Consider the following 15,561-nt stretch of genomic DNA (forward strand, 5'->3'; position numbering starts at 1 on the left):
TTGTTACTGGGTAAAATACTAAAGCAAGGTCCCCAATGACCATTTTGGATAAAATATCCCACAGGATACAGTTGGAGAGGTGGTGGGGGAGGAAGTTATTTTCTGGAGTCCTGCTTGATGTTTATCCCACCTTCACTGAAACAAAGCTCACAGTCCTACTTTTGGGATCTTGCTGTGTGCAAATGGCTGCCACGTGTCCGACACTTGGAGCAGGTGGAAACATCTGGATCTGCTTTAAAGCAGGCCAATCCTTAGGGGAAGGGTGCTACATAAATGCTAGTGTTCCTCTCCCTCCCTCTCTTGAGGGAGACTGTAATATTTTCCCAGAACCCAGATCTGGAGGCTATGGAGTTCTGAGGTTCCAGAGTTTCTTTCCAAAAACCTAAAGTTGTCCTTGATTGGTTTGGCCCTGTTCCCTGGACTCCGTCTGATTTCAACACATCAACGTACTTTCTTCCTTAAGTTCCCAGGAAACGGAGAGAGGTACGTTTTATACAAAATTGAATCCTGCCTGGCAGTGCAGAGTTTGGTTTCGAGTTGTCTGTCTTTTAATTTTCTGCTTAGGTATGTTCTGGAATGTCCAAACTGTGGGGTTATCTACCGGAGCAGACAGTACTGGGTTGGAAACCAAGATCCCGAGGCCTCAGTTGTACGTCCTGAACTGAAACACGTCTGGCAAGGGGTGAGTATACAGCTCTCTAGCCCCGTCTCTGGGCTTTGGAGGGTAATGTTCAGGCACTGCCAGAAGGGGAATAAAATAAAAACTCACGGAAACACTGAAGATTGGAGCCAGTGGAGGCCATTTGACCTTTTCAGCTCGCTCCATCATTCAGTCTGATCACGGAGCTGAATATCCTAATCCAGCCCTCTCCCCCTATCCTTTCAATGCTTTAGCCACAAGAGCTAGACCAGTCTCCTTCATGAAACACCAGTGTGTTGGCCTCAACCAGTTCCTTTGGTAGTGAATCCCACGGGGTCCCCACTCCGGGGTGAAGAGATGTCTCCTCACCTCAGTTTAAGGATCAGGATGTAGGACTATGACCCACTGGTACTGAACTCTCCCACCATTAGGAACATCCTTTCTCCCTTGGCACTGACCCTCCGACGGTGCGGCGCTCCCTCGGCGCTTGCCCTCCGACGGTGCGGCGCTCCCTCGGCGCTTGTGTTCCGACAGTGCGGTGCTCCCTCGGCGCTTGTGTTCCGACAGTGCAGCGCCCCTTCGGCGCTGGCCCACCGACGGTGCGGCGTTACCTCTGCGCTGGCCCACCGACGGTGCGGCGCTCCCTCGGCGCTGACCCCCCGACGGTGCGGCGCTTCCTTGGCGCTGACCCCCCTGATGGCGCAGCACTCCCTTGGCGCTGACCCCCCGACGGTGCGGTGCTCCCTCGGCGTTGCACAGGGAGGCTGGTTGGAACGCAGAGGGTGTATGTAATTGAGGGAGAGGTTCAGGAGAAGCCTCACAGGAGAGTGTGGAAGATTTGCCGGGATACCCTGAGCCTGGTCAGTATTAAGCGAGTGCATTCTATCCTTCTGTCTAGTCCTGTTAGAATTTTATAGTTTTCTAGAGATCCCCCCCCTCATTCTCCTAAGTTCCAGTGAATACAATCCTAACTGAGTTGAAAATGTGTTGCTGGTTAAAGCACAGCACGTTAGGCAGCATCCAAGGAATAGGAAATTCGACGTTTCGGGCATAAGCCCTTCATCAGGAATCCTGATTCCTGATGAAGGGCTTATGCCCGAAACGTCGAATTTCCTATTCCTTGGATGCTGCCTAACCTGCTGTGCTTTAACCAGCAACACATTTTCAGCTGTGATCTCCAGCATCTGCAGACCTCATTTTTTTACACAATCCTAACTGACTCCATCTCTCATCATGCATTCATCTGACCATCCCTTGAATCATTTAGTAAACACTAACTGAACACTCTCCGTAGCAAGAATGTCCTTCTTCAGAAAGTAAGACCAAAACTGCACACCAAAATCTGGGTGTGGCCTCACCAGTGCCCTATGTATCTGCAGCGAGACATTGTTGTATGTGTATGTGAATCCTCTTGCTAACACACAGTTTGTCTGCCTCACTGCCTGCTGCCCCTGCATGGTTACTTCCCGTGATTCCTGAGGGGGACTGTTAAAGACTGGAATGTGACAGGGTTGTTCAGTCGAATGCTTTTGAAAGAAAATTGCGTCATCCACTGCACGGGTGTGCGTGGGTGCGCAGGAATTGGCCAGAGGTGAGGGACGAGGTGAGTTGCTGTTGTGGAATGTCGTCAAGGACTCGATGGGCCGAACAGCCCTCCTTATCTGAGGAAGTATGTATTCGTGACAGAGGGAGTGTAATGGAGGTTAAACAGACTGATTCCTGGGGTGGAAGGATTGACATTCGGTGAGGGAGTCCAGAACTAGAGGGCAGAGGTTTAGGGTGAGAGGGGAAAGATTTAAAAGGGACCTAAGAGGCAACTTTTTACCAAGTGGTTGATGCGTGTATGGAATGAGGTGCCAGAGGAAGTGGTGGAGGCTGGTACAATTACAGCATTTCAAGGGCATCTGGATGGGTTTATGAATAGGAAGGGTTTAGAGGGATATGGGGTAAATGCTGGCAAATGGGACTAGATTAATACAGGATATCTGGTTGGCATGGATGAGTTGAACCGAAGGGTCTGTTCAATGGTGTACGTCTCTATGACTCTAAGAAATGCTGGATCGGTTAGGACTGTATTCACTGGAGTTTGGAAGAATTGGAGGGTGATCTCATAGAAAAGTATAAAATTCTAACAGAGCTCGACAGGGTAAACAGCAGGTTTTCAGAAGATTTGTAACTCAGGTTGAGGTACTGGATGTAAGTTTGCTCGTTGAGCTGGAAGGTTAGTTTTCAAACGTTTCGTCCCCATACTCGGTAACATCTTCAGTGGGCCTCCGGATGAAGCCCTGGTGATATGGCTCGCTTTCTATTTATGTGCTTAGGTTTCCTTGGGTTGGTGATGTCATTTCCCGTGTTGATGAGGTCATTTTGTGTTGGTGATGTCATTGCCTGTTCCTTTTCTCAGTGGGTGTAGATGGAGTCCACCACCTGTTTCTAGGAATGATCGTGTGGGTCTCTGTTTGGCTTGCCTTAGGATGGAGTGTGTTGTCCCAATCGAAGTGTTGTCCTTCCTTATCTGTATGTAAGGATACTAGTGAGAGAGGGCAATGTCTTTTAGTGGCTAGTTGATGTTCATGTATCCCGGTGGCTAGTTTTCTGCCTGTTTGTCCAATGTAGTATTTGTTACAGTCCTTGCACAGTATTTTGTAAGTGACATTAGTTTTCCTTGCTGTCTGTATAGGGTCTTTCAAGTTCATTAGCTGCTGTTTTAGTGTGTTGGTGGGTATGTGGGCTATCATAATGCTGAGGGGTCTGAGTAGTCTGGCAGGGTAAACACAGGAAGGGTGTTCCTGGTGGCCAGGGAGCCCAAAACCAGGGATCACATTCTAAGAATTCTGGGTAGGCCATTTCGGACTGAGAAGAGGAGAAATATCTCCACCCAGACAGTGGGCACCCTGGGGAATTCTCTGCCACAGAAAGCAGTCAAGGATAAAACATTGGATGTTTTCGAGAAGGTGTTAGATACAGCTCTTGGAGCTAAAAGGATCCGAGGGTATTGGAGGTGAAGGTAGGAATAGGGACTGAGTTGGATGATCAGCCATGATTATACTGAATGGTGGAGCAGGCTTGAAGGGCCGAATGGCGTCTTCCTGCTATGTTTTGTGTTTCTGTGCTGTTTCCTGATCCTAAACCTTGATCCAGGAGGTAAATAAAATGGCACCTCATACCCCTTGGAAAACCATCTCCTGGGCTCAGTGCTGCTGCTGGGGGAGGGTGCTGTTGGTTTTGATAATCATTGATTTGCCCATGGTCACCGGCTGTTGCGGTGAGGTTGGTTACGTTGACTTGGCCTGAGATTAGCCCACACAGCCAGTGATAGAGCGAGAGAGAGAGAGAGAGAGACGTGGACTGTGAACGGGCTTCCAGCCTGGGGCCATCTGTCAGATGCTGCTCTGTGGATGCTGATGGCTTTTGACAGACTGTGGATATCAGCGGTGAGTGAACTGTCTGAACAAGTGTTTAACTGTCTGTGAACAACCCTCGGAGACCAGAACGTGACAAATACTCACTGAGTTCACGAGGGAATTGGGTGACAGACTGAATCAGGCATTAAACTAACTATTGAAAATTCGCTGCTTTTACACTCTGATCCCAGAGGGGAGAGATGAGTAAAGATTTATGACATTTGAACATTTCCCCCTCTCCATCTCTCTCTCTCTCTCTTTTCATAATTTCTCTCTCTCTTCTGCTTCCCACTGTTTCTCCTGCCTTCCCTCACCCCCTCTTTTTCCCTCACCCCCTCTTTTTCCCTCCCCCCTCCCTTTTTCCCTCTCCCTTCCCCCCTCCCATTTTTCCCTCTCCCTTCCCCCCCCTCCCTTTTCCCTTGCCCTCCTCTTCCCCCCTCGCCCTACCCCCACCCCTGTGGCATTTCCCAGGATATAGTGTGACCCCCTGCAGCTCGAGGCAGGGCTGGTGTGGAGGGAATGTTGAGGTGACCATCACACAGAGGAAGGGGACCAGGAAGATAGTGAGGGAATTCCCCAAGTCTATCATGCTCACAACACTCTCATTTACCTGGAGATTTACAGGATGTTTCCTGGATGGGAGAGTCCAGGCTGTAGGAAAAGATTGGAAAGACAGCTAGTTTTCCTTGGAGCAGGGAAGGGGACCTGACAGAACTGGATAAGATTGAGGGGTGCAGACAAGAAGCCAGTTTTATCATTAATACCCAGAAGGCATTGTCTTGAGGTTAGAGGTCAAGGACCAAGTGGAGAGTTGAGACGTTTTCTTCCTCACCCAGAGAGTGGTGGGAGTCTGGAATCACTGCCTGAAATGATGGATGTGTCAAAAACCCTTGTAACAATTAAGCAGTGTTTAGATCTCCACTTGCATTGCCTTAGCCGCCAGGGCTATGGGACAAAATCTCTTCCCTGGGGTCGGGGAGTCCAGAACTAGAGGCATTGGTTTAGGGTGAGAGGGGGAAAGATATAAAAGGGACCTATGGGGCAACTTTTTCACTCAGAGGGTGGTACATGTATGGAATGAGCTGCCAGAGGAAGTGGTGGAGGCTGGTACAATTGGAACATTTAAGAGGCATCTGGATGGGTATATGAATAGGAAGGGTTTGGAGGGATATGGGCTGGGTGCTGGCAGGTGGGACTAGATTGGGTTGGGATATCTGGTCGGCATGGACGGGTTGGGTCTGTTTCTGTCCTGTACGCCTCCATGACTGAAGTGGGATTGTTGAAGTCAGATCTTTGTTGACCGAGGAGGATACGATGGGTCACAGGGCCGCCTCCTGTGCTGTGAACGTTGATGAGAACTGGGTGTTCGGAACAATTAAATGCAGCGATGCACTGAGAGAGTTCACCTCTAAAGGGCAGTCCGTCCGGTAACCTGGAAATGACCATTCCCCATTGAGTTTGTTCTCTCACTCACGTCGAGGAGAAAGTGAGGACTGCAGATGCTGGAGGTCTGAGCTGAAAATGTGTTGCTGGAAAAGCGCAGCAGGTCAGGCAGCATCCAAGGACCAGGAGATTCAGGATTACTGAAGAAGGGCTTATGCCTGAAATGTCGAATCTCCTGCTCCTTGGATGCTGCCTGACCTGCTGCGCTTTTCCAGCAACACATTTTCAGCTCTCACTCATGTCGGCAGGGTTCACGTGCAGTGCGCAGAGCTGGGGGTGGGGGGGAGGTGTGCTGCAGTGTCTGAGGAGCTGTTCGGATGACACGTTAAATGCAGCCCCTGACCCTCGGGTGAACGTGGGAAGGATGTTACGACAGGGTCTAGGAAAGAACTGGGGAGGTCTCCCTCGGGTCCTGCTCGCTTACTTATCACCCACCTTTTTAAAAACGGTGGCTCGCTCCGTGAGGGTTGGCTGAGCTTCGAAGAAAGCCTGTCACTTCGGGCCGTAAGCGGCGCTATGGAAATGCAGAAACCCGTTCCTTGTCGTCTAAATCCCAGGCGGACCCATTCCTGAGACCGAACCACAACGGGGCGCAGCGAGTGCTGGACGGTGTCAGCTTTATGATCCAGTCGGTCTCCGAGTACAGCGCACGGCCAAGCAAAGCCATCAGCTCCTGGCTGACCGATCGAGTGGCCCCGGATTACTGGAGGCCCAACACCCAGATCACGGTGAGTCTGTCTTCGTTTTGATTTTTGGTTTTGAAGTAAATCCCCCAGTGTGACCAACCCACGTCCTGGCTGCGATCAGACAGGAATACGAGACCGAGTGAAGCAAAGAACAGGCCAGCACAGGAACAGGCCCTTCGGCCCTCCAAGCTTGTGCCAGCACGTTTTGCCCTTCCGTACTGAAACTGTCTTCACTTACAGGATCCCTATCTCTCTATTCCTTTCCTATCTATGTATCCGTCCAGGTGTTTCTCAAATGCTGCTATTGTGTCTGCTTCCTCCTGATGCTGCCTGCCTTGCTGTGTTCCCCCAGCCTCCTGCCTGTCCCTCCTGATGCTGCCTGCCTTGCTGTGTTCCCCCAGCCTCCTGCCTGGCTACTTTGGCTTCCAGCATCTGCAGGTATTTTTGACTCCACCATCTCCTTTGGCTGCTCCTTCCAGACACTCACCAGCGTTTGTGTGAAAGCGTGACTCGCACATCTCTTTTAAACACCCCTCCCTCGTTCCCACCCCCCAAACCTTGAATCCGTGTCCCCTAGTAATTGATCCTCCACCCTGGGGAAAAGGCCTCTCTTTGGGGTTGCACGGTGGCTCAGTGGTTAGCACGGCTGCCTCACGGCACCAGGGACCTGGGTTTGATTCCAGCCTTGAGCAACTGTCTGAGTGGAGTTTGCACATTCTCCCCGTGTCTGTGTGGGTTTCCTCCCACAATCCAAAGATGTGCAGGTCAGGTGAATGGCCATGCTAAATTGCCCGTAGTGTTAGGTGTATTAGTCAGAGGGTAAAAAATGAGGTCTGCAGATGCTGGAGATCACAGCTGAAAATGTGTTGCTGGTTAAAGCACAGCAGGTTAGGCAGCATCCAAGGAATAGGAAATTCGACGTTTCGGGCATAAGCCTGATGAGTCCTGATGAAGGGCTTATGCCCGAAACGTTGAATTTCCTGTTCCTTGGATGCTGCCTAACCTGCTGTGCTTTAACCAGCAACACATTTTCAAATGTATTAGTCAGAGGGAAATGGGTCTGGGTGGGTTACTCTTCGGAGGGTTGGCGTGGACAGGTTGGGCCGAAGGGCCTGTTTCCTCACTGTAGGGAATCTAACCTTATCTGTGCCAATCACAATCTTATAAACATCTAACAGGTCAACCCTCAAACCTCCTGCGTTCCAGTGAAAATAAACCCTGTCTATCCAACCTTTCCTAATAGCTAACATCCCCTGTAACGGGCAACACCTTTTCTGTCCCCTCTCCTAAGCATCCACGTCCTTCTGATGGTGTGGTGACCAGAACTGTACGCAATATTCCAAGTGTGGCCTAACTAAAGTTCTACAAAGCTGCAGCAGAACCTGTCTCTCCTTGTACTCAATGCTCCTTCCAACAAAGCCATAGGCCTTTTTGACTGCCCCATCTGCCCAGCAATAAAGGTATCTCTCCCACGAGTTGGAGGGTTGTGAGTTCAGTTCCCACTCGCTGAGAACTGTGCTCTGAATCCTGGCTGACGTTCCCAGAGCAGCCCTGAGGAAGTGCTGGCTTTCGGATGAAAGTTCAAAGCGAGGGTCCGGAGTGCTTCCAGTCTGAGTGTGAAAGGTCCCATTGTCAGCCTTTCAGGCAAGCACAGGGGGTGGGGGGGATGGAGGGGGGAGTAGGAAAGGACGGGTTTTCACATCATGACAACAGTTAATCCAGTCACATTCTCACTCCTGTTCACAAGAGTTCGCTGTGCACCAAACCTCCGATACTGAGACACACCCCTTGGTCAGCTACGCTGCACTTTGGGATGTCCAGTGGCTGTGAAAGGCGCTATATAAATGCAAGTACATTCTGGCCCTGACGATGACGACCGATCCACAGAGGCTGCTGGGATTGGGATACACTCAGGACACAAAATTATCGTTTTAATCATTTGTGGGCTAGCTGCCAAGGCAGTTACCTGTTCCTGAGTGCCCCATGAACCGAGTGTCTCGCTGGGGCCATTACAGCGGGAAGTTTAAGAATCAACCACATGGCTTTGGGTCTGGAGTCACATGTAGGCCAGACCGGGTGAAGGACAGCAGATTTCCTTCCCTAAAGGATATCTGTGAACCAGATGGGGTTTTAATAACAATCAATGATGGTATCATGGTCGCCATCCCCAAGACAACCACCCGATTCCTGAGTTTATGAATTGGGTTTAGATTCCACGGGTTGCTGTGTGTCTCCTGGATTACTTAATCCACAACATTCCCGTTCTCCCACCCACCCCACCGTTCCGGTTACAGGGAGTGGCACCAGTGTACCATGGGTGACTGCAGCAAGCTGGGATCCTGAGGGTATTCCCATGAGCTGTCATTGACGGGACTTACACGGGGATTAGATTACGATTAGATTACTTAGTGTGGAAACAGGCCCTTCGGCCCAACAAGTCCACACCGACCCGCCGAAGCGCAACCCACCCATACATTTACCCCTTACCTAACACTACGGGCAATTTAGCATGGCCAATTCACCTGACCCGCACATCTTTGTGACTGTGGGAGGAAACCGGAGCACCCAGAGGAAACCCACGCAGACACGGGGAGAACGTGCAAACTCCACACAGTCTGTTGCCTGAGTCGGGAATTGAACCCGGGTTTCAGGTGCTGTGAGGCAGCAGTGCTAACCACTGTGCCACCGTGCCGCCCACAAAACTCCCTCTTGGGAAACGTTGTGAGTCCGGCCAGAGTGAGATGGGAGGGCGAGAAGTGTAGCTGCCTGCCCTGGCCTTACCCTGTGGTTCTGTTACCCAGACATGATGTAGACCCGTCAGGAGCAGGCTGGAAACTCTGCCCAGGAGTGTGACACTTGAAAATTAACTGAAGTGATGATTCACCGCAGCCCCTACAAAGTGGGTCAACGCCCCCTTCCTGCCTGGTCATGTCTTGTCCCTGATAGTGCTCCCCCCTCCCAATTTCCCCAGCAACACCTCTTCACCTCCTAGACATCCTTGCTCAGTACAAAACTAGACAGCACAGGTTTAAGGTGAGAGGGGAAAGATTTGAAAGCAACCCTAGGGGCAACTTTTTCACACAGAGGGTGGTGCGTGTGTGGAATGAGCTGCCAGAGGAAGTGGTGGAGGCTGGTACAATCGCAACATTTAAAAGGCACCTGGATGGGTATATGAGTAGGAAGGGTTTGGAAGGATATGGGCCAGGTGCTGGCAGGTGGAAATAGATTAATTTAGGATATCTGGTTGGCATGGATGAGTTGGGCTATTTCTGTGCTGTACATCTCTATGAATCTTTTGACGCTGTCTATCTCGCTGTCTCCCCGCACACATTTAGAATTTTATGTATGTTTCGGGGGGATGGTTGAAATTAGATTAGATTACTTACAGTGTGGAAACAGGCCCTTCGGCCCAACAAGTCCACACCAACCCGCCAAGGCGCAACCCACCCAGACCCATTCCCCTACATTTACTCCTGTACCTAACACTACAGGCAATTTAGCATGGCCAATTCACCTAACCTGCACATCTTTGGACAGTGGGAGGAAACTGGAGCACCCGGAGGAAACCCACGCAGACACGGGGAGAATGTGCAAACTCCACAAGGACAGTCACCTGAGGCGGGAATTGAACCCAGGTCTCTGGCGCTGTGAGGCAGCAGTGCTAACCACAAATGGGGTGAACAGTTTTGGAGATCAGAGGTTTGAAAAGGAGAGGGGTAAACACTCTTACGTTCCCTCTTTGTCTCCCTACACCCACTGCTCCCCTCCTCCTCACTTCCCACCCTCTCACTACTGTGCATGGTTAAGAAACAGGTCTCAGCCCTCAGGCACAGCTCATTCCTCTAGTGACCCGCCCCTCGATGGCCCTGTGTGTAAACTTCGAGCTGAGCGGATGCCCTGTGTCTGTCCTCTCTCTCTCTCTCTCTCTCTCTCCCTCACACACACAAGCTGTTTGTCCTTTCTCTGCAGGAGTGCCATCAGTGCAAGAAACTTTTCGAGGAGGGGGACCGTAAACATCACTGCCGTGCGTGCGGAGAGGGTTGCTGTGACGCCTGCTCCAGTAAAAGCATGCCAGTCCCGGAGCGAGGCTGGGGGTCCGCTGCCGTGAGAGTGTGTGACAATTGCTTCAGGACAGCGGGGGAAAGCACAGGTAAACATGACTGACGCTCTGTTACCCTCTCACTCAGCACGCAGACACCTTGTCCACTCCACAGAGCGTTACACTGCAAACAGGAGGGGGATCGTGCACTACTGGATGATTACACAGCGGATGGAGGAGGTCATTTGGCCCATCGTGTCAGTGCTGGCCCCTTTGGAAGGAGCCATCCCCTTCTGCAGTTTTCAGACCGTGATCCATTTCCCTCTTAAATGTCGCGATCAAATCTGCTTCCCTCCCGTTTTCAGGTGGTGCATTCCAGCCCCCAGCCGCACTTGACTAGAACGCGGGAGACACCATTCGTACTCGGGTGGGGGCTGTTCCTATTTTAACAGGAGGCGTTTACTCTGACAGCCATTGGGTTTGGGCAGCTCAATCCCCAAAGGGAGGTGGATTCCAGAAAAGTGGGATACTGAAAGGTAATGACAGGTGAGAATTTGGAATGATCATAGAGTGTAGAAACAGGCCATTTGACCCATCGAGTCCACGCTGACCCTCCGAAGAGTATCCCATCCTATCCCTGTAACCCTGCTTTTCCCATGGCCAATCCACTCTAACCCTGCACACCTTTTGGACTGCAGGAGGAAACAACGCAGACTCGGGGAGAATGTGCAAACTCCACACAGACGGTCACCCGAGGGGGGGAATCGAACCCGGGTCCCCAGCGCTGTGAGGCAGTGGTGTTAACCACTGAGCTGCCCCTATCGAACTGCAGCCATTCCCTCCCCATGGCCCCCTTAAAACCAAAAGAATAAGGTTTGACCCAGCGACAGTGATTGGAGTGCCACAAGTTGTCCTGAGGGGAGTGTTGTGAGAGAGAGACTCATCAAGACAAGATCTGACTGGGAATAAATTGGGTCCTGGAGGTTTTATCACATGACCTCCCCCCCCCCCCCCCCCCCCCCCAACCCTCAAACTGCCCAGCCATTGGTCATCCATCCTCATGACACTCAGCCTTCCTAGGCCAACCAGAAAGTAAAACACTCCTTGGATGACACCTGACCATCAGCAAAATTGCCTGTTTTAGTTCACTAATATTTTTTAACATCTGGTGAGGAAAAGTGTTGAACAGTTCTGTTTTAAATGTTCCGAAGATTTATCTTGAGTGTTGGAGGGTCTGCACATTGACTCACAATTCTTGGCGAATGTGGGTTCAGTCCTGGAGGATTGTGGGTGAGCCCAACTTCCTGTCTGTGACGATGAGGAAAAGTCTCTGGAAGTTCTCTCCCTATCGATGTTTATAAAAAGAGAAATAAATTGCTTTTCAGGAAAAGAGTTAGAGTCAGCGAGAGAAGGCAAAGGATTATTGGCTCGCAGAATTACCGAGGTGGCACAGAGCACTCTAGATACGATGACTTCAGCAGTCGAATATCCGCTTGGTATGTACACCGACTGTTTGACAATGGTATTGTGAAGCAATAAAGAAATGTCAGCATTTTGTTACCCAATCCCCAATTACCCCCTTGAACTGAATGGCTTGCTCTGGCCATTTCAGAGACAACCTCATCACTGTGGGTCTGGAGTCACGTGTAGTCCAGACCGGATAAGGACTGCAGATTTCCTAGTCCAGCGATGGATGTGATGGTCAGCACCACTGAGGGCGGGGGTGGAAAACAAAATCCAGATTTTAATTTTGATAATAAAGCCACCACCAATTCGCCAGTGTCTCCAACTAAATTAACGATTAACACATACATTGGGGCACCAAGAACAAAACGGAAAGAGAGATCTAAGTTAAATTTCTCTCAATGCCTCGAGTGTGCTACCAGACACAACCATTCATGTGGGAAACCTGCAGTCAGTTCCTCCCCTCTTTTCTCCCCCACCCTGCCCTACCCTTCCCTCCCTCCCTCACGACCCCCTTCACAACCTTCTGACGGTTAGTGGCCAACTTCCTCAATTCTGTAAATTGAGTTTGAGTAGCACCAGTCCCCATGCCGAGGTTCGAACCCGTATCCCCAGGGCATTAACCCTCCCCCCACCACCACCACCTGCCCCACCCCTCCGAATGTCTGAGGGGCATCGATATCTCGGAGATTAGTGGGGCTGGAGATTCCTGAGATAGGAAGAGACCAGGATGTGGAAAACGAGAATTGAATATAGCTCCTGGTCTTTTCTGTGGGGACGTGCAAATGATGCTTTTTGATGGGCTGAAGGGCCTCTTCTGTGCTATTTGACTCTGACCCTTGGCCCAGGCTACCCACTGTTGCATAGGCGTGTCCATGGTAAACGCATTCTCAGTGAGAAGGAGTGCGATGAGGGTTGTGTGGAAGAATCTCTGTGGTATTTTCTGTATTTTATTATTTCCACACCCGTGTTGTTGTTGTTTTCCAGGGTTTGTTAAGGAAGTGGCAAGGCCTGATTATTGGGTGCCAGATCACGAGCTGGTCAAGTGCCACCGCTGCGCGAAGCCCTTTTCAGGCACGACGGCCAAGCACCACTGCCGAGCCTGCGGCCTAGGCATCTGTGGTCAGTGCTCCCCGGAGCTGAGGACTGTGCCATCTCGGGGTTGGCACCACCCAGTCAGGGTCTGTCTGGACTGTAGCGAGCAGAAAGGGGAGCTCTGAGGCCCAGCCCCTTCACTCGAAGCCTTGGTCACCTGTGTGAGCGAGTCACTGAGGACCATCTCCTCGAGGGGCAGGATCAGAGTCTGATTCCAGGGAAGGTTCACCAGGCGTTCTACACCCTCCCTCGGCTAATCTACATCCGGTTCCTGCTGGTTAAAACCACAATAAGGACGACACGTTGTCTGGGCCACTCATGTTGACATTGGCCTGAGGGACAAATATGGCCGACAGGCCTGGACATCGCCAACTCTGGACATCGATCCTGGAGAGTCTGTCATGTGACTTATTGTCCTTTCACACTCTCCCCTAGTATCCTACTATTGGCTGATTTACACATCAATCATCTTGACCTCTTCCTCCCACAGCCAATCAGAGAGTGAGCACACCCTTTCTCTGCACTGATTGGCCAACACTCCATTTCAGTCAAGCTGCCTTCCACTTAATTCATCTCAAAATATTAAATGAAAGTCATTAGTGAATGTTGAAGATTAATTTGTGTGAATGGTTGCCCCAGAAGTTAAACTTCAACCTTCAGGAGCCTTAGTGATGTGTAGATGAAAGGAGTTTGTGCAGATAATTATTCGTTTTTCTTAAAAATTGACTAATCAGAATCTACTTACCTGGTCTGTGACTGACGATTGACAGTTAACTGCCCACAGCAACCCTCTGACCAACCAGAATCCACTTTGCCTGTTCAGTGAATGAAGATTGACAATTAACTGCTCTTGCCAACTCTCCAGGTTAGTGACTGACCAACCAATCAGCACCCTCTGCTCATGATGTATAAAAGGGTTTCACAAACAAAAACAGGAATTGCTGGAAGCGCTCAGCAGATCTGGCCGAGTCTGAGGAGAGAGAAATTGGGGTTAAAGTTTCAGGAGAACGGTCAAGTCTGTCTGTTATTTCCTCGTCCTGACCGCTGCAAGGCAACTTGTTTGGCCGTCTTCTCTGATTTCAGCAACGTTTAAACATATAGATGACCTTATCCAGGCTGGAACCATTCATCTGTCGGTGTGCTACACCTTCTCTCTGGTTTCCATATTCTTCCTAAAGCCTGACCCCAGTTTTTATTTAGCATTGGCTGAGCAGCTGAAGCTGAGCTCCGTATTGCAGGATGTAATAATTAAGACGAGGAGGATACGACAGAAGATACATGGAAATACATTGCCGTCTCTTCAGTATCCCTGGAATTCCCTCCCTAACAGCCACCTTCCTGAGGGGCAATTAGGGACGGGCAATAAATACTGGCCCAGCCAGTGACACTCTTGTCCCATGAACTAATTTTAAAGTTTGTAAGCACTTTTGTTTCAAAATGTTTGACAATGCGCTTTCCTTTTGAGGAGGTTTGCACAGTCTTTGACACTTTGCAAGGGGATTTTCCAAGTCTGTACCTCTCTGTCCTTTTACTGACCACCCACCAGGGTCTGTGACCAACAGCGGTCGTGAGAGCATTTCGAGATGGGCGTGGGGTTAAGCCCCAACAGTGGGTCAGGCCAGACTAGTTGACTTGTTCTCTCGGCATCCTGTTTAAAGTTAATTCCCTCAAACAGAGGTAATCCAGACCAATCATCACAGCAGAACAACAGTACAGAAATCGTGAAGCACTCCATGGTTGAATAGCCTTGTGATTCTCAATGGCCAGCTCTGGAGCCTGGGTATCCTGAGGTTTGTCATGGAAGAGGGTTATGTCTTCAGAGGGAACAGGAGACCATGTTACTGAACACAAGCTGGACATCAGTTTGAAAATTGATGCTGTTTAGTGTCAGTTAATGAGTGGAAGGTTAGAGCGGTTTTAATTCATTCCTAAACAGCATCAGCAGACCTGCCCAATAAAATGCAGTTAGTGAGGATAATTCCAAACAAATTGTGTTCTGAAAATGAACCACAGCCAATGACAGCAGCATGTGGGCTCCAAACATCATTGACATTAAAGATGATCCAGTCTCTCCCTTTCTGTATTGATTTAAAAGCATCCGACTGTGTGATGGTGCAGTCTGTGTCGGATTCTGTGACATGTCAGAGATTAGTTGTCAATCTTTGATGCCCAAAGTCTGAATCAATCTGGAAAAAAAATGCACCCCCTTCATTAAAAAGGTGAGACTTTGAGCTGGTACTTGTTCCTTTTTTATTCCCATCTCTCTCTCACTCTCTCTCTCTCTCTCTCTCTCTCTCTCTCTCTCTCTCTCTCACATTCTCTCTCTCTCTCGCATTCTCTCTCTCTCTCTCTCACTCTCTTTGTGTGTCTGTCTCTCTGTGTCCCTCTCACACTCTCTCTCTCTCTCTCTCTCTCTCTCTCTCTCTGTCACACACACACACACACACACACACACACACACACACACACACACCTGGCAGAAGTGTGATGGACTGAGGGGCCTCCTGTACTGTACCGTTGTGTGAACAGTATGCACTGCTGCTGAGCTGGGGCCTGTTCAGACACATTGGCCTGTCCCATGTTTGTTTAGCCCCATCGCTAAACGTGGAGCAAGTGGTGAGATTAAATGGAGCCGGTTTGATGATGGAAGTGATTATTTGAGAAAGTGGGTTAAGGTTGTGCCTCCTTGTATCTCTGTGGCTTGATAGGAGTAAATGCTGGAAGGATGTTTCCCCATGTGGGGGAGCGGGGAGACGAGGCGTAAAGAGAAAACCACTCAGTCCTTTGAAC

At 50.1% G+C, this 15,561-nt stretch overlaps 1 protein-coding gene across 1 annotated transcript in view; it reads left to right on the top strand.

The window, feature by feature from the left end:
* si:ch211-11n16.2 (zinc finger FYVE domain-containing protein 1) overlaps positions 1–15,002 on the top strand; it is a 39,130-nt gene extending 24,128 nt beyond the window's left edge. Inside the window, exons 7-11 of the mRNA XM_060856166.1 lie at positions 565–682; positions 6,045–6,215; positions 10,143–10,323; positions 11,598–11,708; positions 12,664–15,002. Coding sequence (XP_060712149.1) covers positions 565–682; positions 6,045–6,215; positions 10,143–10,323; positions 11,598–11,708; positions 12,664–12,896 — 814 coding nt within the window. The 3' untranslated portion in view covers positions 12,897–15,002. The remainder of the gene's footprint in view (positions 1–564; positions 683–6,044; positions 6,216–10,142; positions 10,324–11,597; positions 11,709–12,663) is intronic.
* Positions 15,003–15,561: the final 559 nt, after the last annotated feature.

This window comes from Hemiscyllium ocellatum, chromosome 47, assembly GCF_020745735.1.
Source record: "Hemiscyllium ocellatum isolate sHemOce1 chromosome 47, sHemOce1.pat.X.cur, whole genome shotgun sequence".
Taxonomy (NCBI): Eukaryota; Metazoa; Chordata; class Chondrichthyes; order Orectolobiformes; family Hemiscylliidae; genus Hemiscyllium; species Hemiscyllium ocellatum.